Source organism: Rhinopithecus roxellana, chromosome 9 (assembly GCF_007565055.1).
Source record: "Rhinopithecus roxellana isolate Shanxi Qingling chromosome 9, ASM756505v1, whole genome shotgun sequence".
NCBI classification, from domain to species: Eukaryota; Metazoa; Chordata; class Mammalia; order Primates; family Cercopithecidae; genus Rhinopithecus; species Rhinopithecus roxellana.
The window spans coordinates 77,038,860-77,057,696 of record NC_044557.1 but is presented as its reverse complement, the minus strand read 5'-3'; the positions used below and the strand labels follow the sequence as shown (position 1 = coordinate 77,057,696).

General features: G+C 34.3%; 1 protein-coding gene across 3 annotated transcripts in view; it reads left to right on the top strand.

The window, feature by feature from the left end:
• CSMD3 (CUB and Sushi multiple domains 3) overlaps window positions 1-18,837 on the top strand; it is a 1,308,251-nt gene that overhangs the window by 825,349 nt on the left and 464,065 nt on the right. For all 3 annotated transcript variants that reach the window (XM_030937706.1, XM_030937708.1, XM_030937707.1), the window contains 2 exons: window positions 6,173-6,311; window positions 13,240-13,427. In XM_030937706.1, coding sequence (XP_030793566.1) covers window positions 6,173-6,311; window positions 13,240-13,427 — 327 coding nt within the window. The remainder of the gene's footprint in view (window positions 1-6,172; window positions 6,312-13,239; window positions 13,428-18,837) is intronic.

Here is an 18,837-nt window from a genome sequence, read left to right as displayed (position 1 = left end):
CAGTGGCGTGATCTCTGCTCACTGAAAGCTCCGCCTCGCGGATTCACGCCATTCTCCTGCCTCAGCCTCCCAAGTAGCTGGGACTACAGTTGCCCGCCACCGCGCCCGGCTAATGTTTTGTATTTTTTAGTAGAGACAGGGTCTCACCATGTTAGCCAGAATGACCTCGTGATCCACCTGCCTCGGCCTCCCAAAGGAATCTGCATTTTAACAAGCTCAGTAGATGCCCACTAAAGTTTGAAAGTCTTTGAAAGCAGTAATTACTGCATATAACTAGAGGCCCCCATGAACTGCTCCTTCTTAGGCGTCCACTAACAATAAGTTGTAGCAACAAAGAACCACTTGACTTTTCCCTCAGACAGATTAGTATTTTTTACTTCCTACCTCTGCCTATCTGTCCCCCTTCTGTTAAGCCTATTTTGCGTGTATTCATTTTTTAATCTAAACTCTTCATTGACAACATCTCCTTCTGGGACTCTTTCTTAATGCCCCTGGCATAGTATCTGTCCCTGCCCTATCTTTCAAAGCTACTTACCCAGCTCAAGCATGTACTTATCATGTTTCATGTTAACTCTATCAATCTTCCTTGTAGAAAATGTGTATCTCTTGAAGGCAGATATAATGTCATATAGATTTTTTTTTTTCAATTTCAGCAACTAGCACAGTATCTTAGGCATAGTAGCAGAAACTAAATGTTTAATAAATTAAAAATGAAAAATAAATAGTAGTGGAGAGGCTCTTAAACTGGAGTGTTTAGAGCCTCAACATTATACTAAAAACTTTTGGACTGAATATTCTACTCCCTTGACTTTTCATCTATTTCTGTCTTCACTAAACCAATGGTAAAGAGAGTATAAAATGCTTAAATAAAATTTCCTTTTGGAAAAGTAATAAATCTATTGTGGAAGTAATTCTTAACTAGGAATTTAACAATTTGAATTTGAATCTCAGCTCTGCCACTATCTAGTCCATGTTTCTCATCAAGTCATGATCATAAGTCAAAACTCCATCATAAGCTGAGGATAATGTGTGTGTCAAAGAAAAATTTCTCCGTCACTATTTGAGACTATTGCAAAGGAGAAGAAAGATTGAACTCAACTCCTTTGAAAGAGAGAGAGGGTTTTTAAGCATTGGGGTGAGCTAGTAGGAGCATGTTGGGGGTAGGTTGGCCAATGTGATTAGATCATTTATGTTTGATAATTGGAGCTTATTGAAGTTAGGTTCCCACTCTCCCACAGAGACCGGAAGATAAGGATGCTCCAAAGGATGTTTCCCAGGTCATTGAAAAAGACATTCCTGGGTCATAAAACTAGCAGGAGGCTGGGAGAAAATTTACATTTCAAAGGTGCAGAGGGAAAAAAAAAATACAAGTTTTCTAAAGTAAATGCTCTAGGAAAAGGAGATGGGAAGGAGGGTCTTGAGTCAAGAAGAAGCCTATCTAAATTTAGTTAAACTAGAGTTTATCTCAGTCAAGTGAGATATACACTATTTTATTTTTCCACTAAAACCTAGGAATTTATTATTTTTAGTTGTTAAAGTTATCCCAGTTCACACACTTCGGTGAGAGGAAGACCCAAACAAATAATTCATCTCAGCCCTTTTCTCAGTGTAGTGATATACTAGCTATTGGACAACACCTACTTAATTTTATTAAATTAAAACTTTTTTCAAAGGGTTGCATATTCAATCATCTCTCATCTTTTCCTCTAAATATTCACCTTTACCTTCAACCTATGTGGAAACTTGAACATCAACCAATTTTGAAAAATCACTCCTAAGATTGCTAAGAGCTTCAGATTCTATTTTCTCTTGTTTCTTGTGATATTTCATAGACCCTTCCATTTTAGCACTGAATCTCATTAACTTTCCACATGAAGCTCCTCCCTGTTCCGTGTTTCCCATTTTGGTGAATGAAATCACCGTCCACCCTATTGCACATGCCAAGGGCTCAAGGACCAGTTTAGACTCCTTCCTCTGACTTACTCTTTGCATGTCAATAAATACTTTTGATTCTCCTTCCTAAATACCTTGCACATTCTGCCTATCTCTGCTATAGCCTTATTTCAGAATCTGATAATGCCTTTCCTAGATAGTTGTAACAATCTCCTAACTGATCTCACTAAATCCAGGTGTAGTGTTGCAATCTATTTTACATGAAAGTTTTGTTTAAATGAAAGTCTTATCTTTTATCTATATATTGCCATGGTTCACTTTCTGTATTGGAGCAAACCAGCTCCTTTTCTAATCTTCTCTCATCACTTTTTTATTCCCCAGAAAAGGTGTTTGCATTACTTTATGCTAACTCAATCCTCTACCCTTTTGCATGTGATGTTGCTTTCATTTACAATATCCTCCCTCAGTCTTTCTGTTGGTGAATTCTGACTCATTCTTGAGTTCATCCTGTTTACTCTTCAAATTAAACATAATCTCTTCTATGAAGCATGTATTCATTTCCTTTTCTAGGCTCCTTGTACTGTGCACATACCTTTGTTACAAAACTTGACATTTTTACCTTTTGTTAATGTTTCTGTTTTTTGCACCTTGGGCACTGTGAGGAGAGGAAAAAGACTATCTTAATGTCAGTTGGAAAGAATTTTTCTAGAGTCAAACTGCCTTTGTTCAAATCCTTGACAGCTCAGATGCAAATTATTTAAATTCCTTACACATCAGTTTTCTTATCTGGCTAGATTATTTTGAGCATTATATAAAATAATCCAAGGGTGCCTGACACATAGAAAGCATTCCATAAATGTTCATTTGTAGAAGTAGTACAAATGCCACACAAGCACACACCTGCCACACAAAGGCAAGTCAAAGAACTGAAATATTAATTAATGAAAGATGAATGAATGAATGGGACTTTGAAAATGCTTCTTTATGGCCTTGGTTCTCTTTTTGCTTTCTGTATATTCCAATTTTTTCTTGTTCAGCCAGGAGTAGTTATTGTTTTTTAGAGAAATCCTTTTTAAAGTGTAGTATCTTCACACCTGGAGATATACAAGCTCATTTTTGGTTAAAAAAATGTATAAGATTTTCTTAAATTTCAATAGGTACATAATTAACTACATAGGCAATATATGGATATGACAGCATTGTTAAATTTGAGTAACTAACTTTTTGGGTTTTTTTTAATTGTAGTTTACTCATATTGCAGTTAGATTTCTTTACAGATAAAATATTTGTAATTAATAATATTTGTAGGCCAGGCACGTTGGCTCATGCCTATAATCCCACCACTCTGGGAGGTCAAGGTGGGTGTATCACCTGAGGTCAGAAGTTCAAGACCAGCCTGGCCATGGCAAAACCCTGTCTCTACTAAAAATACAAAAAAAATTAGCCAGGCGTGGTGGTGCATGCCTGTAATCCCAGCTACTCTGGAGGCTGTGGCAGGGGAATCACTTGAACCCAGGAGGCAGAGGTTGCAATGAGACGAGATCATGCAATTACACTCCAGGCTGGGCAACAAGAACGAAACTCCATCTCAAAAACAACAACAACAACAACAACAAAAAGAATAAATGAAAAAACAATAATAATAATAATTTTTAGGTTTTTGTTCCAAAACTCTGGGCAGCTTTTTTTTTCTTCAGCGGTTTTTTTGTTTTGTTTTGTTTTTCTACATTTAGTCTCTCCTTTCTGCTGCATTTTAGCTACTCCATGCTCTTCCACTGTTGCTACACCATGACGTCTCCTTACTGACATTTTCCTCTCATGTGCCTGAGGGTCACTTTAATCATGAGACTTTTGCTGACCGACCCACATAAGCATGTCTCTCCCCTCTTGGGCATAGACATTCTGGAGAGTCAGTTCCTATACTTTTGGAAGAATAATTTAGAGAAATTCCAACCCTTTAAGTGAGAAAGTAGCGCCTTCAGAAAATGTCAAAAGTAGAAGAAGAACCAAAAGCAGGGTCACTATTCTGGAGAGTCATTTTGGGAAACAAACAGCAATCAATCACATCTTTAGGCTACTTCTTCACTTTAAAGCCCCCTCCTAACTCTGCCTCCCTCACATTTTGCACTGAGTGACTAGTCAGAATGCTTCTCAGTACTTTACTTTTTAATCCATTATGGCCCATTACTCAACTGTTAATTTTATGACTATGTCGTCTAATGATGATTAGGTTGAATGAATGAATGCTTTTCTGGAACAATATGAGTTGCTGACATAATGAAGATTTGTGTCAGAAATACTCCATATTTTGAGGACTTTCTCTCACTAAAATGTTTAGCTCTGTCTTGTAAAATATGGTAATTTACGTGACTATTATGCACATAATTTCATTTTTGAAAGGCATAACCCTACAGGAAACCTAATTATGAGTCATCATAACTAGGAAGAGTAAATAATCCTCATGAAAATGGCCTTCTTTAAAAGCTTTTTAGGAAATGAAATTAAATTCTACTAAGGAAGAAAACTTAGTTTTTATGAAGGTTCTCTGTCATACAAATAACATCTTTTGGCAATTTCACATAGAAAATGTTTTACTAAAAATGGAAATTTTACAGTAATGTTTAATTCCTAAGCCAATTTATAAATATCTACTATTTCATTTGGGTTCCATCAAGTTATTTAAAGAATAAAAAGGAGTAAAGTAGTGTCTAGAGCAATTGTTTTCAGAAATTCTGTAAGACAAAGCAGAAAGAAATAAGCTAGGAAAAATATAAACACATGGATAAGAGTTTAAATGGGAAGATTTAAAGAAAATAATGTGATAAGATACTGGGAATAGTGATGTATTAAAAAGTTGATCTAGTATACATTTAGCCTTTTTTTCTTTCCTGATAATTTTCAACATCTCAAATACTCTTTCCTCCATGTTCTCTTTTGTGTATACTTCCGGAAAGTAGAGCAGGCTAATGTAGCTGGGCTGCAGAGTGAAGGGGAGTTCTGAGACAAGGCTAGAGAATAAGCAACAGCTAGATCCTACAGAGCCTTATCAGGAAACACAGAAAGTTGTCACTGAAGGGCATGGTAAGCTTTGTGAATTAAATAAAAGAAAAAAAAAATCACTGTATCTGTAGCATGGAGAATAGTGTAAATGCAGAGACCAGTTCAGAGGATATTTCCATACTCAGGGATGAGATTATGGTACTTTAAACTAAGACAAAAGCCATAGAGCTAGAGAAACAAGAGTGAGCTTCCAGATGGGTTGGATATGGGAGTAACGGATGGGTTGGATATGGGAGTAAATGGTAAAAATAATATAAGTATGAAAACTGAATACTTCTATCTTTCTAGTTTATGCAACTGGACAGATGGTGGTTTCATTTACCAATACTGGGAAATAATGGAAGATAATGGAATAATAAAGCCTTAGTCAGTACTAAGGCTTTGTTTTGCAAAAATTGAGTTGAAAGTGATTTTAAAACTTTTCAACATAGTGAACTTTGGCAATTTGCTCTCTCTAAAACTTGGTTTACACATCTCCAAAATGAGCATTTACACTAAATGATCTAATCAGTACTTACTGGAACTGCAATGCTATCATTATGGTTTCAATTATGTGTGAGTTTAGGGAAATCGGAGGATATAATATTTGAAATGATAAATAATATTTAAATTTGATATTAAAAAGAAAAGAGATCAAAATATAAAACAAAGAAAGGGGATAGATGTCTAGGAAATGATGTGATGAAACTGTAATTTGGAGGACATTATTCTGACAGCTGTACTAAAGTAAGAAAGAAAATAGCAGATGAGAAATAAGGTAAAAAGCTGACTCAATGAAGGCTTGAATTATAGTAGCGACTCTGGAAAATGGAAACTCAAACTATTAGTGTATAAGATGAATTAGTAGAATTTGATAACATAAGTAAGAAAATAAAAGAGAAAGAGATCAAAACTAACAACTTGGGTTTTCTTTCAAGCTTTGAATACGAAGATGATGATGGAGAGACAAGAACATATGTAAGGGGTATTATTCATAGACTTAAGGATGAGCAGTTTATTACCTGACATCCTAAATATAGCTATTTCATATTTTGAAAAGTAGATTACCTTTTTAGAAAAATCATCATTTTTGATGATGTACCATTACTTTCAAAAATAGTATTAACTATTTAATAAAGATATGCAGAGATTCGTTTAAAAATTTTTTAGTGTTAAGAATAATATCTGTGATTTATCCTGAATGTTTTATTCTTACTTGTTCTCTGATTTAATTTTTCAGCCCCATGTGGTGGCCATTTTTCAGCTCCCAGTGGAGTGATTCTCTCACCAGGATGGCCAGGATACTACAAAGACTCTTTGAATTGTGAGTGGGTGATTGAAGCTGAACCTGGACACTCCATCAAAATTACATTTGAAAGGTCTCACAAATATTTTTTCTACTTTTAAAGAAAATATTATCTAAAAGACTAGTTGACATTCTCTTTTGCATTTACCAAATCAATGTTTAATTTTATTGTAATAGTCAAATTGCTGTGTTTTGAATGCTTCCATCTGTTTGCCCCCTTTAACCTTTCAGCCTGTTTCCAAGTTAATTTTCTATTTGTTTAATGCTGTATCAGTGCTATTGAAATATGCAAGATCGACCTTTTTGCTTTATGTACATGCATACTACTAAGATTCCAACATGTGACCTTTAACTTAATGAGTTTAGTTGTCCTATATTTTGAAGGGCCTGTGAATTCTGCTTTGCTAGGTTTCAAGAGGCAAAGGTGCTGTAAACACATTCAAATCAACACTGTAGTGCAGTCTAAGACACCTAGGCACGCTATCCATATGCTTTCACCTCTAAGTCCTTCTGAAAATGACTGTCATGTAGTATGTAGTAATGGTTCAACAGCTGACCTTTTATTTCCCCTAGAAAAATTAGTATTACTGATCAAATAAACTATATTGTAAAAGGATACAATATTGAATATTTTAAAGTTAAAAGAATGAAACTTCTCATATGCTATTGAATCACAATTTATAAATCAAAATAGCTTTATCTATATAATCTCTCAATTATATCACTGACTTCTCTCATCTCCCAACCCCTTTCTTAAAAAACAAACAGATGAACAAAAAACTTCTTTAAGCATTAGAGACACATGAAAAACATATAAGTACAGCAGAATATATTTATTATTGACTGAAGATTGAATTTTACAAACCTAATATGATTCTTTCCTAACTCAAAAGGTCCTTCATTGAATTTGTCCATCCATGCTAGTGTTAACATCTGCATGGGAGAGAACAGATTTCACTTTGAACAGATGTAAAGTATTAAACATTTCACATGGGTTCTTTCTACTGTTAAAAACCTTAGACAAGTTAAATTTAATCATGTTTATTTGAGCAAAGAACAATTCATGAATCAGGTAGCACCTTGAATCAGTATATATGAAGAGCTTCACATAGCAAGTGGGCAAAAAGTATTTATAGACCAAAAAAAATAAAAAAGTGACATACAGAAACAGCTTGATTAGTTACAGCTTGGCATTTGCCTTGTATAGATATGATCTGATCAGTTGGTGGCCTGTTATTGACTGAAACTTGGCTTCTGTAATTGGATGACACTCAGCTATTTATTACAAGATTATACTCTTAGTTAGCTTGCCCTGTCTTACACGAGAATTCAAAGTATACAAGAGGTTTAAGCTAAACTTAATTTAACACTATCTTATTATAATCTACATGGTTTACTAGGGCTATATTAGTTTTCTATATTAGTTAGGGCTGCCATAACCAAGTGTCACAGACTGCGTGAGATAAACAACAGAAACTAATTTTCTCACAGATCTGGAGGCTAGAAGTTCAAGATCAAGGTGTACACAAGACAGTTTATTCTGGATTCTCTTTTTGCCTTGTAGATGGCTGTCTTCTCCATTTATCTGCATGAGATTTTCTCTCTGTGTGTGTTTATGTCCTGGATACCAGTTACATTGGATTAGGGTCCATTTATATGATCTCACTTTACCTTAATTACCCTTTTAAAGTCTCTTTCTCCAAATACTATCACATTCTGAGGTACTACTAGTGGTTAAGATTTCAACATAGAAATTTGAGGGAACACAATTCAGTCCACAAAAATGATTTACACATTTTTAAAGTTTTCATTTACATTCATTTGGCATTTTTGTTGTTGTTATTTGGTTGAAACCATAACCCCTATTTATTGGTTTACATGACTTATGTTGCCATAGCAATTTTAGAAAGCTTGAAAAGCATCTTATTTATCATTATTAAATATTTCTCCAATATAGTTGTTCCATGAATGTTGAACTAAAATTAACCAATCTTACTTTAGCACACAGAATTATATTTGGTTTGGAATATACGATAAAGTGTGATATGTATTGATTTGGAACAATAGAACAAGTATTTCATCCATATTTTTCAGTTTTTAAATTTAGTATTTTACATTTGAAAAACAAGTGTATTTGTCAATCTATCAGAAATAATCTCATATATATTGATATGTCAAGTACATAATTTTTGTATTTCTTCTTTTGGACTAAACATTATTTTGTATCAGATAGTGCAAAGGTAGTTGAAAAATACGTTATTTTCATATTTTATTTGTATCCATTCTTAGTATCTATCACCCAGATGACTTTCACCAGTCATTATCCTTCAGTATTCAAGTAAAAAGACTTGACCCCCATCCCACGTACAAGGGAAATCTACTCTCTCCTACAATTTTCCAGGAATGCCTGGGGATGCTTTTGTTCACTTCTGGATTTAAATCCTGTCTCCAGAATCACCCTACGTAATAGAGACTGAGGCTGCTGCACTCTCTCAACATTACTCTTTTCATTTGTATCACTTTCTTTCGTTCTCACGAAAACCATAATGCAGGTGACAATGAAAGAGGACTATTGCACAATCCAGAGTCATTTAAGATTGAATAAGCCTACACTGTTCTAAATTTTCTTGATAACCCCCATCACAGGAATAATTGCTTGTATCTCTCCAATACCCTATCTTATCCCAAACCGTTCTTCATCTTTAATCTCTTCTGCATCTTGAATCTTCAGTCCTCATTTCCCCCTTCCTTCTGCCCCTTCTGGTATATAGCAGGGTAAGTCTCAAAATACTTGTCACTTTATTATCCAGAGTGATTTAACTATTTGTTTTTCTGGGTGATGTTGGGGAGTGGGAATGGATCTTGCCTTTCTTTTGAAACATGCTATTTTTTCTTTTTAATCAAACAGCAGTGTTTTCTTATGAAGACATCACCCCTTTCCCACCTTCTAGTTAATTGAAACTGGAATGTTATTTTAAAATAACATTTTCTTTTATTCTCTTATTCATTTTTAAAATACTATATAAGCCAAAAATAATATAACTAGAAAACTAGTTTAAGCTTTATGAATACAAAGTGCATTATTATGTTGAAAAGCATCTGCTGATTTGCTAATGAGAGTCACTAATCATCATTAAATAAATAAATACCTACTATCTTTCAGCTCAAAGTAGGCTAGAGTGGCCCACTTGACAAACAGTTTGATTGCCAAACAATGCCTGCAATTCAGAGAGCATCCATACTTTGACTTTTGATTTGGGACTTTTGTTTGAAGGCACTATTTTCTCTGTCCAAAATTCTTAGCATGTGTCTTCTGTCCTTCCAACAGGCCAATATAGGCCTCTTTGCTGCTTTCCTGTCTTGTTTAAATACCTTTAGAATTCTCCAAAATGAATTCACTTGTACTGTATAGCCTATATTTGAAATTAGACCATTTCAAACCTGACTTTCTGGTGAAATCTTTCCAGCCATTTTAATAAAATGTAACACTAGTTAAATAGACAAAAACTTAATTTAATTTCTATAAATAGAGTTACTTAGCATGTTTTACTCTGCCACTTTCTTATTCTCTTATCTATTGATTAAGACAAAAATCTTTTAAATTAGGCTAGAAGCAAGAAAGTCTAATTGAAAAGTGATTTTCAATGTAGGATTTGTGCACAGGAACAATAATCAGTCTTGTAAATAGATCAGAATAGGCCTGGAGTGAGGAATGTTTCTTACAGTTTAAAGATTTTGACTTCTCCCCATGAACATCACCAAGCTGGACTTGTCAACTGTGCCTCGTTTCTTAATCATGAAATTACCCACTCACATAAATTGTAATCTCATGCTCCTTCCACATCCCTAATACCAATCATTAAACAGTCATTCTTTGTTAATTGTCCCAAACACTGGAATAATCAGGAGATAGAATGCTTTAGAATTTATTGATATTTTCAGTATTTTAGAATAAACAGAACACATTTATATCAACATATTTATTTTGAATCTACCTTATATAAATAAAATAAAATTAAGTCCCAAGTTCTTCTAACTGTTGTAAACTGAAATAAATGCTCCTTTTGGGGCTTGAGCCTTCTATTCGCCCTTCCTTTATTTCCACCCCAAATCCTATAAGATTATTGAATTGGAGCTATTTGAAGAAAAAATTCCTTAAATATCTTCTTCTATTTATTCTTTTCTAAAGACCTTTTAAGGGTATGAGATTTTGGTTGAGGGCTGTCTAAACTCCATGTGCTTTGCCAGAAAATTGATTATTTTAATAATCTATATCATACAAAGCTATCATATAGTTAGCAGTAACTCAGTAGCAAAGGGATGAACAAGGTATTTCAATTTAAAAAATAAGTGAATTTTATCCATTAGGGTAGCAACATAAAATAGACACTTTGAAATCAGACATAAGTATGTCTACTACATCCTTGATCAGTGGCCTTATAATGTCTTGGTGCTTTACTTTTCTCTAGAGATTGTTTTGAGAAATAGAATATCATTTCTAAAATATCTAACACATACTAGATTCTTGAAAATATCTAATTCCCTTCTGATTTCCAGACAAACCCTTGTAAGTACACTTAATTGCCAACTTTTTAATAATTCCTCTTATTCTGAGAATATTGTCTTAGAAGTTGGTTCCAAGAAATGATTTATTAGAGTCATGTCACTTACTTTCCACTACTCATGAGTCATTTAAATGTGTTGAAAATAAAATTTGTAAAACCTGGATAATATAATTAAGATGGTGGCATAGCTATTTTGTAGTTTTCTGTCTATATTCTCAAATGAGAAAATGATTAAAATTAACCTACAGAAAAAAATATTATTTACAAATGTGTTATTTATTTTCTCTTTGAGATTGTCTCAACAGCTTGTCAATAAAACTGTAAGAAATACGATTTCCTGTTAAATACAAAACAAAATAGCAGTAACACCAACAAACATGTTTTTAAAACCATTTACCTCTTCTTAACATATCCAAACATTTAGCAATTCTTGCTCTCAGATGTGCAAAGGAATTTTTGTTTTTGTTTATCCCCACAGTTTCTAAATTTTCTCAATATCCAGCAGCTGCTAAGTCTAAGACGTATTCATTTTATTATCAATCGTTCAAAATGTATCTTTCTATTCCTTTTTCCTATCTGCAGCTCCCTGAATGCATGTTATCACTATCAGTCTTTCAGAGAATAATTTTTTTTAAGTTAATGAGGACTATTTCAATTTGGTTAGGAAGGGTTTGGATTACATCAAGAATGTTTTTTAAAGACAACAAAAATTGAATAAGATTAGATCCAATTTCATTTATAATAACATTTAGTGCTACCATATTTGTTTAGTGTAAACAATAAATTTAATTTCATAAACAAACAAGAGATAGAGGCAATTCGTGAGAAATTTATACAACTATTTTAAAACAGAAAGTGAAAGTAATTCAATTTATTGTGTAACCCTATCGCACTTTGCTTGTTATTAGAATGTATTTTTATAGTTCCTTAGGACAAATCTGCAATGATTTTCTTTTTAAAGATTCACTAGTACTGAATACATGTGATTTATATCACCAGTTAATGTTGCTATTCTATTAAGAATTAAGTCTCTTTATGTTTCAATTCAAAGTAATGCCTGACTCTTCTGTGCATTTTAATTTGGCTGTTGTCAGCTGACTAGCTATCAAAGTGAAACTCCAGTTTCAATCTTCACAATAGACTGACTACGAAGCAACCAAATAATAGGTTGACAATTTCTTTTTTTCCTTCCTTTTTTTTTTTTTTTTTTTTTGAGACAAAGTCTCACTCTGTCGCCCAGGCTGGAGTGCAGTGGCGTAATCTCAGCCCACTGCAACCAAAAATCTAATAAGATCAGACATCATAGAATAGAGGTTAGAGTCAGGGAGACTTGGTTTTGATGCCTTCTTCTGTACTTTAAGATAATGTGATACTATTTAAGTTTTGAAGGTGGCTGGGCGCAGTGGCTCACACCTGTAATCCCAGTACTTTGGGAGGCCGAGAGAGGTGGATTACTTGAGGTCAGGACTTAGAGACCAGCCTGGCCAAGATGGTGAAACCCCGTGTCTACTAAAAATATAAAAATTAGCCAAGCATGGTGGCACACACCTGTAATTCCAGCTACTCAGAAGGCTGAGACACGAGAATTGCTTTAGTCCAGGAGGCTGCAGTGACCTAAGATGGCACCATTGCACTCTAGCCTGGGTGATGGAATGAGACTCTGTCTCAAAAAAAAGAAAGAAAAAAGAAAAAAAGTTTTGAAGGCTGTGATGTTCTTACTTGGAAAGTGAGTTCAATAATATGAACTACGCCATAGAATGAATGGGAGGATTACATAAACTAATGTAGATGAAGTCTTTAGTAGAGCTGCTGACACTTTAATAAACATCAAATGTATCATCATTAGTTACTACCTACTTAGAACTGTTGTTTTCAAATACAAACTTTATCACGTGTTTAATGGCTGAAATAGATTTACCCAAAAATTTTGTATAAATGTTATGTATCAATAAAAAACACTTGAATAAAAAATAATTATAAAAGCAGATGTCAAATTTGAAATGTATATCTTATTAAGATGAGAATCTAATTATCTGATTGAAAATAAATGTAAACCACATAGTTTTCCATAAAAATGAGGAAGGCAACCAAAGATAACTCCAAAAATATGTTTGGTTCATGAACAGGCCAGTTAAAAGATAATTTATAATATTTGAAAGAAGATAATTTATAGTATTTGAAAGAATCTTACTTAGGAACAACAAGTATATACACGTAACTTTTTAATAATAATTTTTCATAGGAATAAGAGCTTATACCTTTGGTATTCACAAATGATGGTGTCTTAAATGATATCTTAGATATTAGATCAGCTAAAGAAAATTATAATATAAAATGGAAAAATTTTAAATAGGAATTTAAATAGCAGTCTAAGGTATTATTTCCCTATATAGTGTTTATTCTAAATCTATTTTCACGTGTGTCTTTTAACCTTAGATTTCAGACTGAACTAAATTATGATGTTCTGGAAGTTCATGATGGGCCAAATCTTCTGTCACCCTTGCTTGGATCTTACAATGGCACCCAAGTGCCCCAGTTTCTATTTAGCAGCAGTAATTTTATATACCTTCTATTTACAACAGACAACAGTCGTTCCAATAATGGCTTCAAGATTCACTATGAAAGTAAGTAATGATACAATTTTTTGATTTCCTCATTCTGTTTGTTCTACATTTTGTACTATTATAGTTTTACTAAAAGAACTAGTAGCTTGATTTATTTTAAATCAAAACTTTCCTTCATCTATAAGAATGTTAATGCTTTATAACGTAAGGTGTGTGTTTTAGTAAATTCTGCAATAGATTTTCCAGCAATATCTATCTAATATCATTATGAAGCAAAATACTAAAGAAATATCAGAAGCATCAAATCATGATTTGAAAATGAGTTTGTGTACCAATTATTTGTGTATAGTTCTGAAAAGCAGATAATAGGCAGTAATTGCCAGCCTGAGATATATATAAACAATAACTATTTTAGCATTTACTTTACAAATTCAGTTATTCTTTTATAGTTTCCTCACATTGATTGCACATATTTTCCATTTAAAATATTTAATTTTATTATTTTGCATAAAATTCTGAAAGTCATATTAAAATTAAAAAGCAAACTGTGTACACATATATTTAAATATGATTAATATAAGTAGAGAAAACTATATTAATACAAGCTATAATTCAGACTGTTGGAATCATTATAATCCTTATTAAATCTAAGGGTTTTGTTTAAAAAGTCTAAAATATTTTTGATTTTTGAAAAATTTTGATGCTGATATGAACACAGAAATGAGCTTTTTTTTCTTTATAAACATTTTGTACATGTGTGGCTATATTGCATAAGATTTATATGTGTGCAAACATATAAATTTACATATGCATACGTTTTCATCATGAATGCATAGCCATATACTTTTACATGAAATGCACTTTTGATAAATGAATCTTAACAACACACTTAAGAGGGTTATTAAAATATGTCTTTATTTCAAATGCAGATATTATTTCTTTTAATATTCAAGCTGATTATGACCCTTTCCCCCTCAAGAGGAAATTTCTGCATTTCAAATATATAGTTTTATATTTGCTGTTGGGCATCTATCTTCAATACATATAGTCAATGGACTCATGGTTTTTTTTAAATAATTGTAAATATAGAGGCCGGGCGCGGTGGCTCAAGCCTGTAATCCCAGCACTTTGGGAGGCCAAGGCGGGTGGATCACGAGGTCAGGAGATCGAGACCCTCCTGGCTAACACGGTGAAACCCCGTCTCTACTAAAAATACAAAAAACTAGCCAGGCGAGGTGGCGGGCGCCTGTAGTCCCAGCTACTCCGAGGCTGAGGCGGGAGAATGGCGGGAACCCGGGAGGCGGAGCTTGCAGTGAGCCGAGATCGCGCCACAGCACTCCAGCCTGGGCGGCAGAGCGAAACACCGTCTCAAAAATAAATAAATAAATAAATAATTGTCAATATAGATCCATTACTTTTTAAAAATCATCTTATCTACAGTATCGTTTAACTATATTAACTTCTCATTATTTTGAGCTTTGTGGAATGAAAGTATACTTTGCAAAAATCATTGTAAAATGCAACAAAAGAATGCACACATACGTGAGGGTTCAAATGAACTAAAGTGCCATAACTGAGATTTTTAGTCTAGCATGTATTTATTAAACCTGAGTCAAATTAGTCATTTAGAAAAATCTACTTCAAAACTGATCCTCACTAGTAATTAATTGATATTAATATGCAGGCAGCTTTTCTTTTCTTTTTTCTTTTTTTTTGAGACGAAGTCTCGCTCTGTCGCCTAGGCTGGAGTGCAGTGGCGGGATCTCGGCTCACTGCAAGCTCCGCCTCCGGAGTTTACACCGTTCCCCTGCCTCAGCCTCCCGAGTAGCTGGGACCACGGGCGCCCGCCACCTCGCCCGGCTAGTTTTTTTTTTTTTTTTTTTTTTGTATTTTTTTAGTAGAGACAGCGCTTCACCGTATTAGCCAGGATGGTCTCGATCTCCTGACCTCGTGATCCACCCGTCTCGGCCTCCCAAAGTGCTGGGATTACAGCCTTGAGCCACCGCGCCCGGCCAGGCAGCTTTTCTTTTAGTCCATTGCAGTATCCTTTACCCAGTAAATCATATCCAATCCCATTCCACCCAGGGTATGTGGTCTTTATCAGAAACAGGACTATTTTAAAGATTAAATGAAACAAAACATGCAAAGTGTTTTGCATAACTGGTAACATGCAGCATAACTGGTAACATGCAGTATGTTCTCAATAAATGATAGCCTTTACATTTGTCCTACACAAGCTAGTCAGATAAGGAATAAAAATAAGAAGGCCTGCTCAAATGCATACCTTCAGTCAGCGTTTGTCACTTACAAGTTCTTAGTGTCATAGTCCAAGTTATTTTCGAGGGCTAGTGCCTTAAAGGGCAAAGTGGAAGCTGAGAGCTGAGAAATGTTGAGGTTGATTAGAGACACACTTGGTGTTAATTTGGTCAAATCTGGCAAGATGCATTGTATTTAAATTTGTCTTTAAGAAATCACTTTCTCTCATTCTATTAGTCTTGTGGTATATTTACTCTTGCGAAATAATCTCCAACATCATAAATCCTTTCTTATCAAGAAACAAACAAAAGCCTTTTCATTCATCTCTTTCTTACTGTTTCCCAAGCTGAAGGTAACTAAACTATATTTTTCAAATGAACCATTCACAAACCTCAAAATCAGTAGATTACTAATGAGAACATTAACAATACATTTGGCATTTGCTGTATTTCTATTTTTTTAATCAATTTCGTTGAAAGTGAAAGTAATTTGTCTTCCCCAGGCAATCAAAATCCGATAGTAAGGAATGCTTGCAATGCCACCACTGCTTGTACTCCAAGTTTCTGTTATATTGCCTTTCCCAAGGCATTTTTTACCCCATTCTGTCTGCCCCTCAAAACATGGGGATTACAAAAACTGTATCAATAAGATAAGGTTGGCTGAGTGCAGTGGCTCACGCCTGTAATCCCAACACTTTGGGAGGCTGAGGCAGGTGGATCACGAGGTCAGGAGTTCAAGACCAGCCTGACCAACGTGGTAGAAACCCCATCTCTACTAAAAATACAAAAATTAGCTGGGCATGGTGGTGCATGCTTGTAATCCAAGCTACTCAGGCTGAGGCAGGAGAATCACTTGAACCCAGGAGGTGGAGGTTACAGTGAGCCGAGATCACACCATTGTACTCCAGCCTGGGTGACAGAGTGAGACTCCACCTCAAAAAAAAAAAAAAAAAAAAAAAAAAAAAGAGATAAGACTATTTATAGGTTTCAAAACACGTTAAAATTATAACAACATAAAGTATACTTTAGGAATATAATTTATTTTTATTTTTGTAGTTTTTTCCCAGGAAAAATCACATCTGTTTATTATGTTGTATTGCTTGAAATATGACTATAATTAAGTCTTGGATATCTAAATAGTATACAAATTTTAAAATTAAAAATGGGTACAGAACAAACCTGTAGACATATATTCACCTCCAGATATATGTTTTTCATATGAATGTCTAGATATATTTTCCAATTAAGGAAAATGTCAGACATCTAAAAGAATGTATAATTTATGACCAATAGATATTTGAGGGGAGGAGTAGTAGAAACAGAAACATAAAATGTTCAAACTTTTTTTACATAAATAAGAAAAATGTCTCTTTGGGGATTCTACTTTTTAAAAACAACAAGCTCTATGAAGCAGTAAGGAAAAAGATAAAATGTTAATGTCATTTGATATAATGCAGACATGAACTTCTGAAAATTATGTACATTGCCAAAATTTAAGAATTTTCTAAAACTGGCTGGGCGCAGTGTCTCACACCTGTAATCCCAGCACTTTGGAGGCCAAGGTGGGAGTATTACTTGAGGTCAGGAATTTGAGACCAGCCTGGCCAACATGGTGAAACCATGTCTCTACTAAAAATACAAAATTTAGCCAAGGGTGGTGGTGCATGCCTATAATTCTAGCGACTTGGGAGGCTGAGGCAAGAGAATTGATTGCTTGAACCCAGGAAGCAAAGTGGAGGCTGCAGTGAGCCAGGATTAGCCACTGCATTCCAGCCTGTACGATGGGCGAGACTCCATCTAAAGAAAAAAAAAAGGAATCTTCTAAAACTACTTACCAATTATGTTTTAGTATTTAATAATGACTGTTAATAAATAATACTGATATCAGTTCATCATGATGTTTCTCATTTTCTCAAGTTTGCAACATTTCCATTGCCTTGAATTATGCCTTGAGTTATTTGTTTGTCAATCAATTATGAACTATTTCTTTAGATTTATTTTGTGACTCTTAGATCAATGCGTAAGTGGAAGACATAAAATAAATACATCATCTTACTTTATCAGTTGAAAAGCCAAGAAAGGGAAATGAATTATTAACCCCATATATTCGTTGACCTTTACTATAGGTCAATGACCAAAAGCATTACAATCACTTTTGAATAATTAAATTTTACTGTAATTTACATTGTATATGACCACTGCAACCCCCATTTCTCTGATTTTAGAAGATTTTACTACAATGTTAGAGTTTCATGTAAAGGAAAGTTATATGTAACCTGGAACACTGGGGGAAATTGAAACCTAAAGGAAGGGGATCTAAACTTTTCTGTTAAAGATTGAGAAGATTGTGTACGTTAAGGGGATAACTGAAGGTATTCCTATGAGACAAAGCCTAAAACTAATGAGGAGACTTATCTGATTGATATAAAGAATGACCACTGGGAGATAATGACAAAAATTTAGAATAGTAAAGTCTAATTTGGGAATCTTAATTTTCAGGGTGACGACTTTGAACATGGTGCCATTAGCCATCGGGTATTAAAGCTATGAAAAAACATGTTTTGGCTATACGTATGTCCAACATTTTATATAGAATAAATTGGAGATGAAAGATACTGAAAAACATGCTAGATGTTATTGTTTATTTCATAAACTTGAGGTGATGAGGGCCTTACATAGGGTAAGAGAAATAATACTTGACATGATGCTTTTCAATGAGAATGGATTTCAGACATATTTTGTGGAGGAAAAAAGTGAGGAGTCAAAGACGAATGAGAGTTTTAAAGCACTGGGTGCTGGCCAGGTGCATTGACTCACGCCTGTGGTCCTAGCACTTTGGGAGGCTGAGGCAAGCAGATTACCTGAGGTCAGGAGCTTGAGACCAGCCTGGGCAACATGGTAAAACTCCGTCTCTACTAACAAGACAAAAAATTAACCGGGCATGGTGGCATGTGCCTGTAGTCCCAGCTACTCAGGAGGCTGAGGCAGGAGAATTGCTTGAACCCAGCAGGTGGAGGTCACAGTGAGCCGAGACTGTGCCACTGCACTCCAGCCTGGGTGACAAAGCAAGACTCTGTCTCAAAAAAAAAAAAAAAAGCACTGGGTGCTTAGAAAAATAATGGTCTCACTTAGAAGAGGAACTTAGCAGATAAAAGTAGTTGTGTTGAAGATGAAACTGTCTCTATTGTATTTTAGTTTTTCATTAAAATAACAGC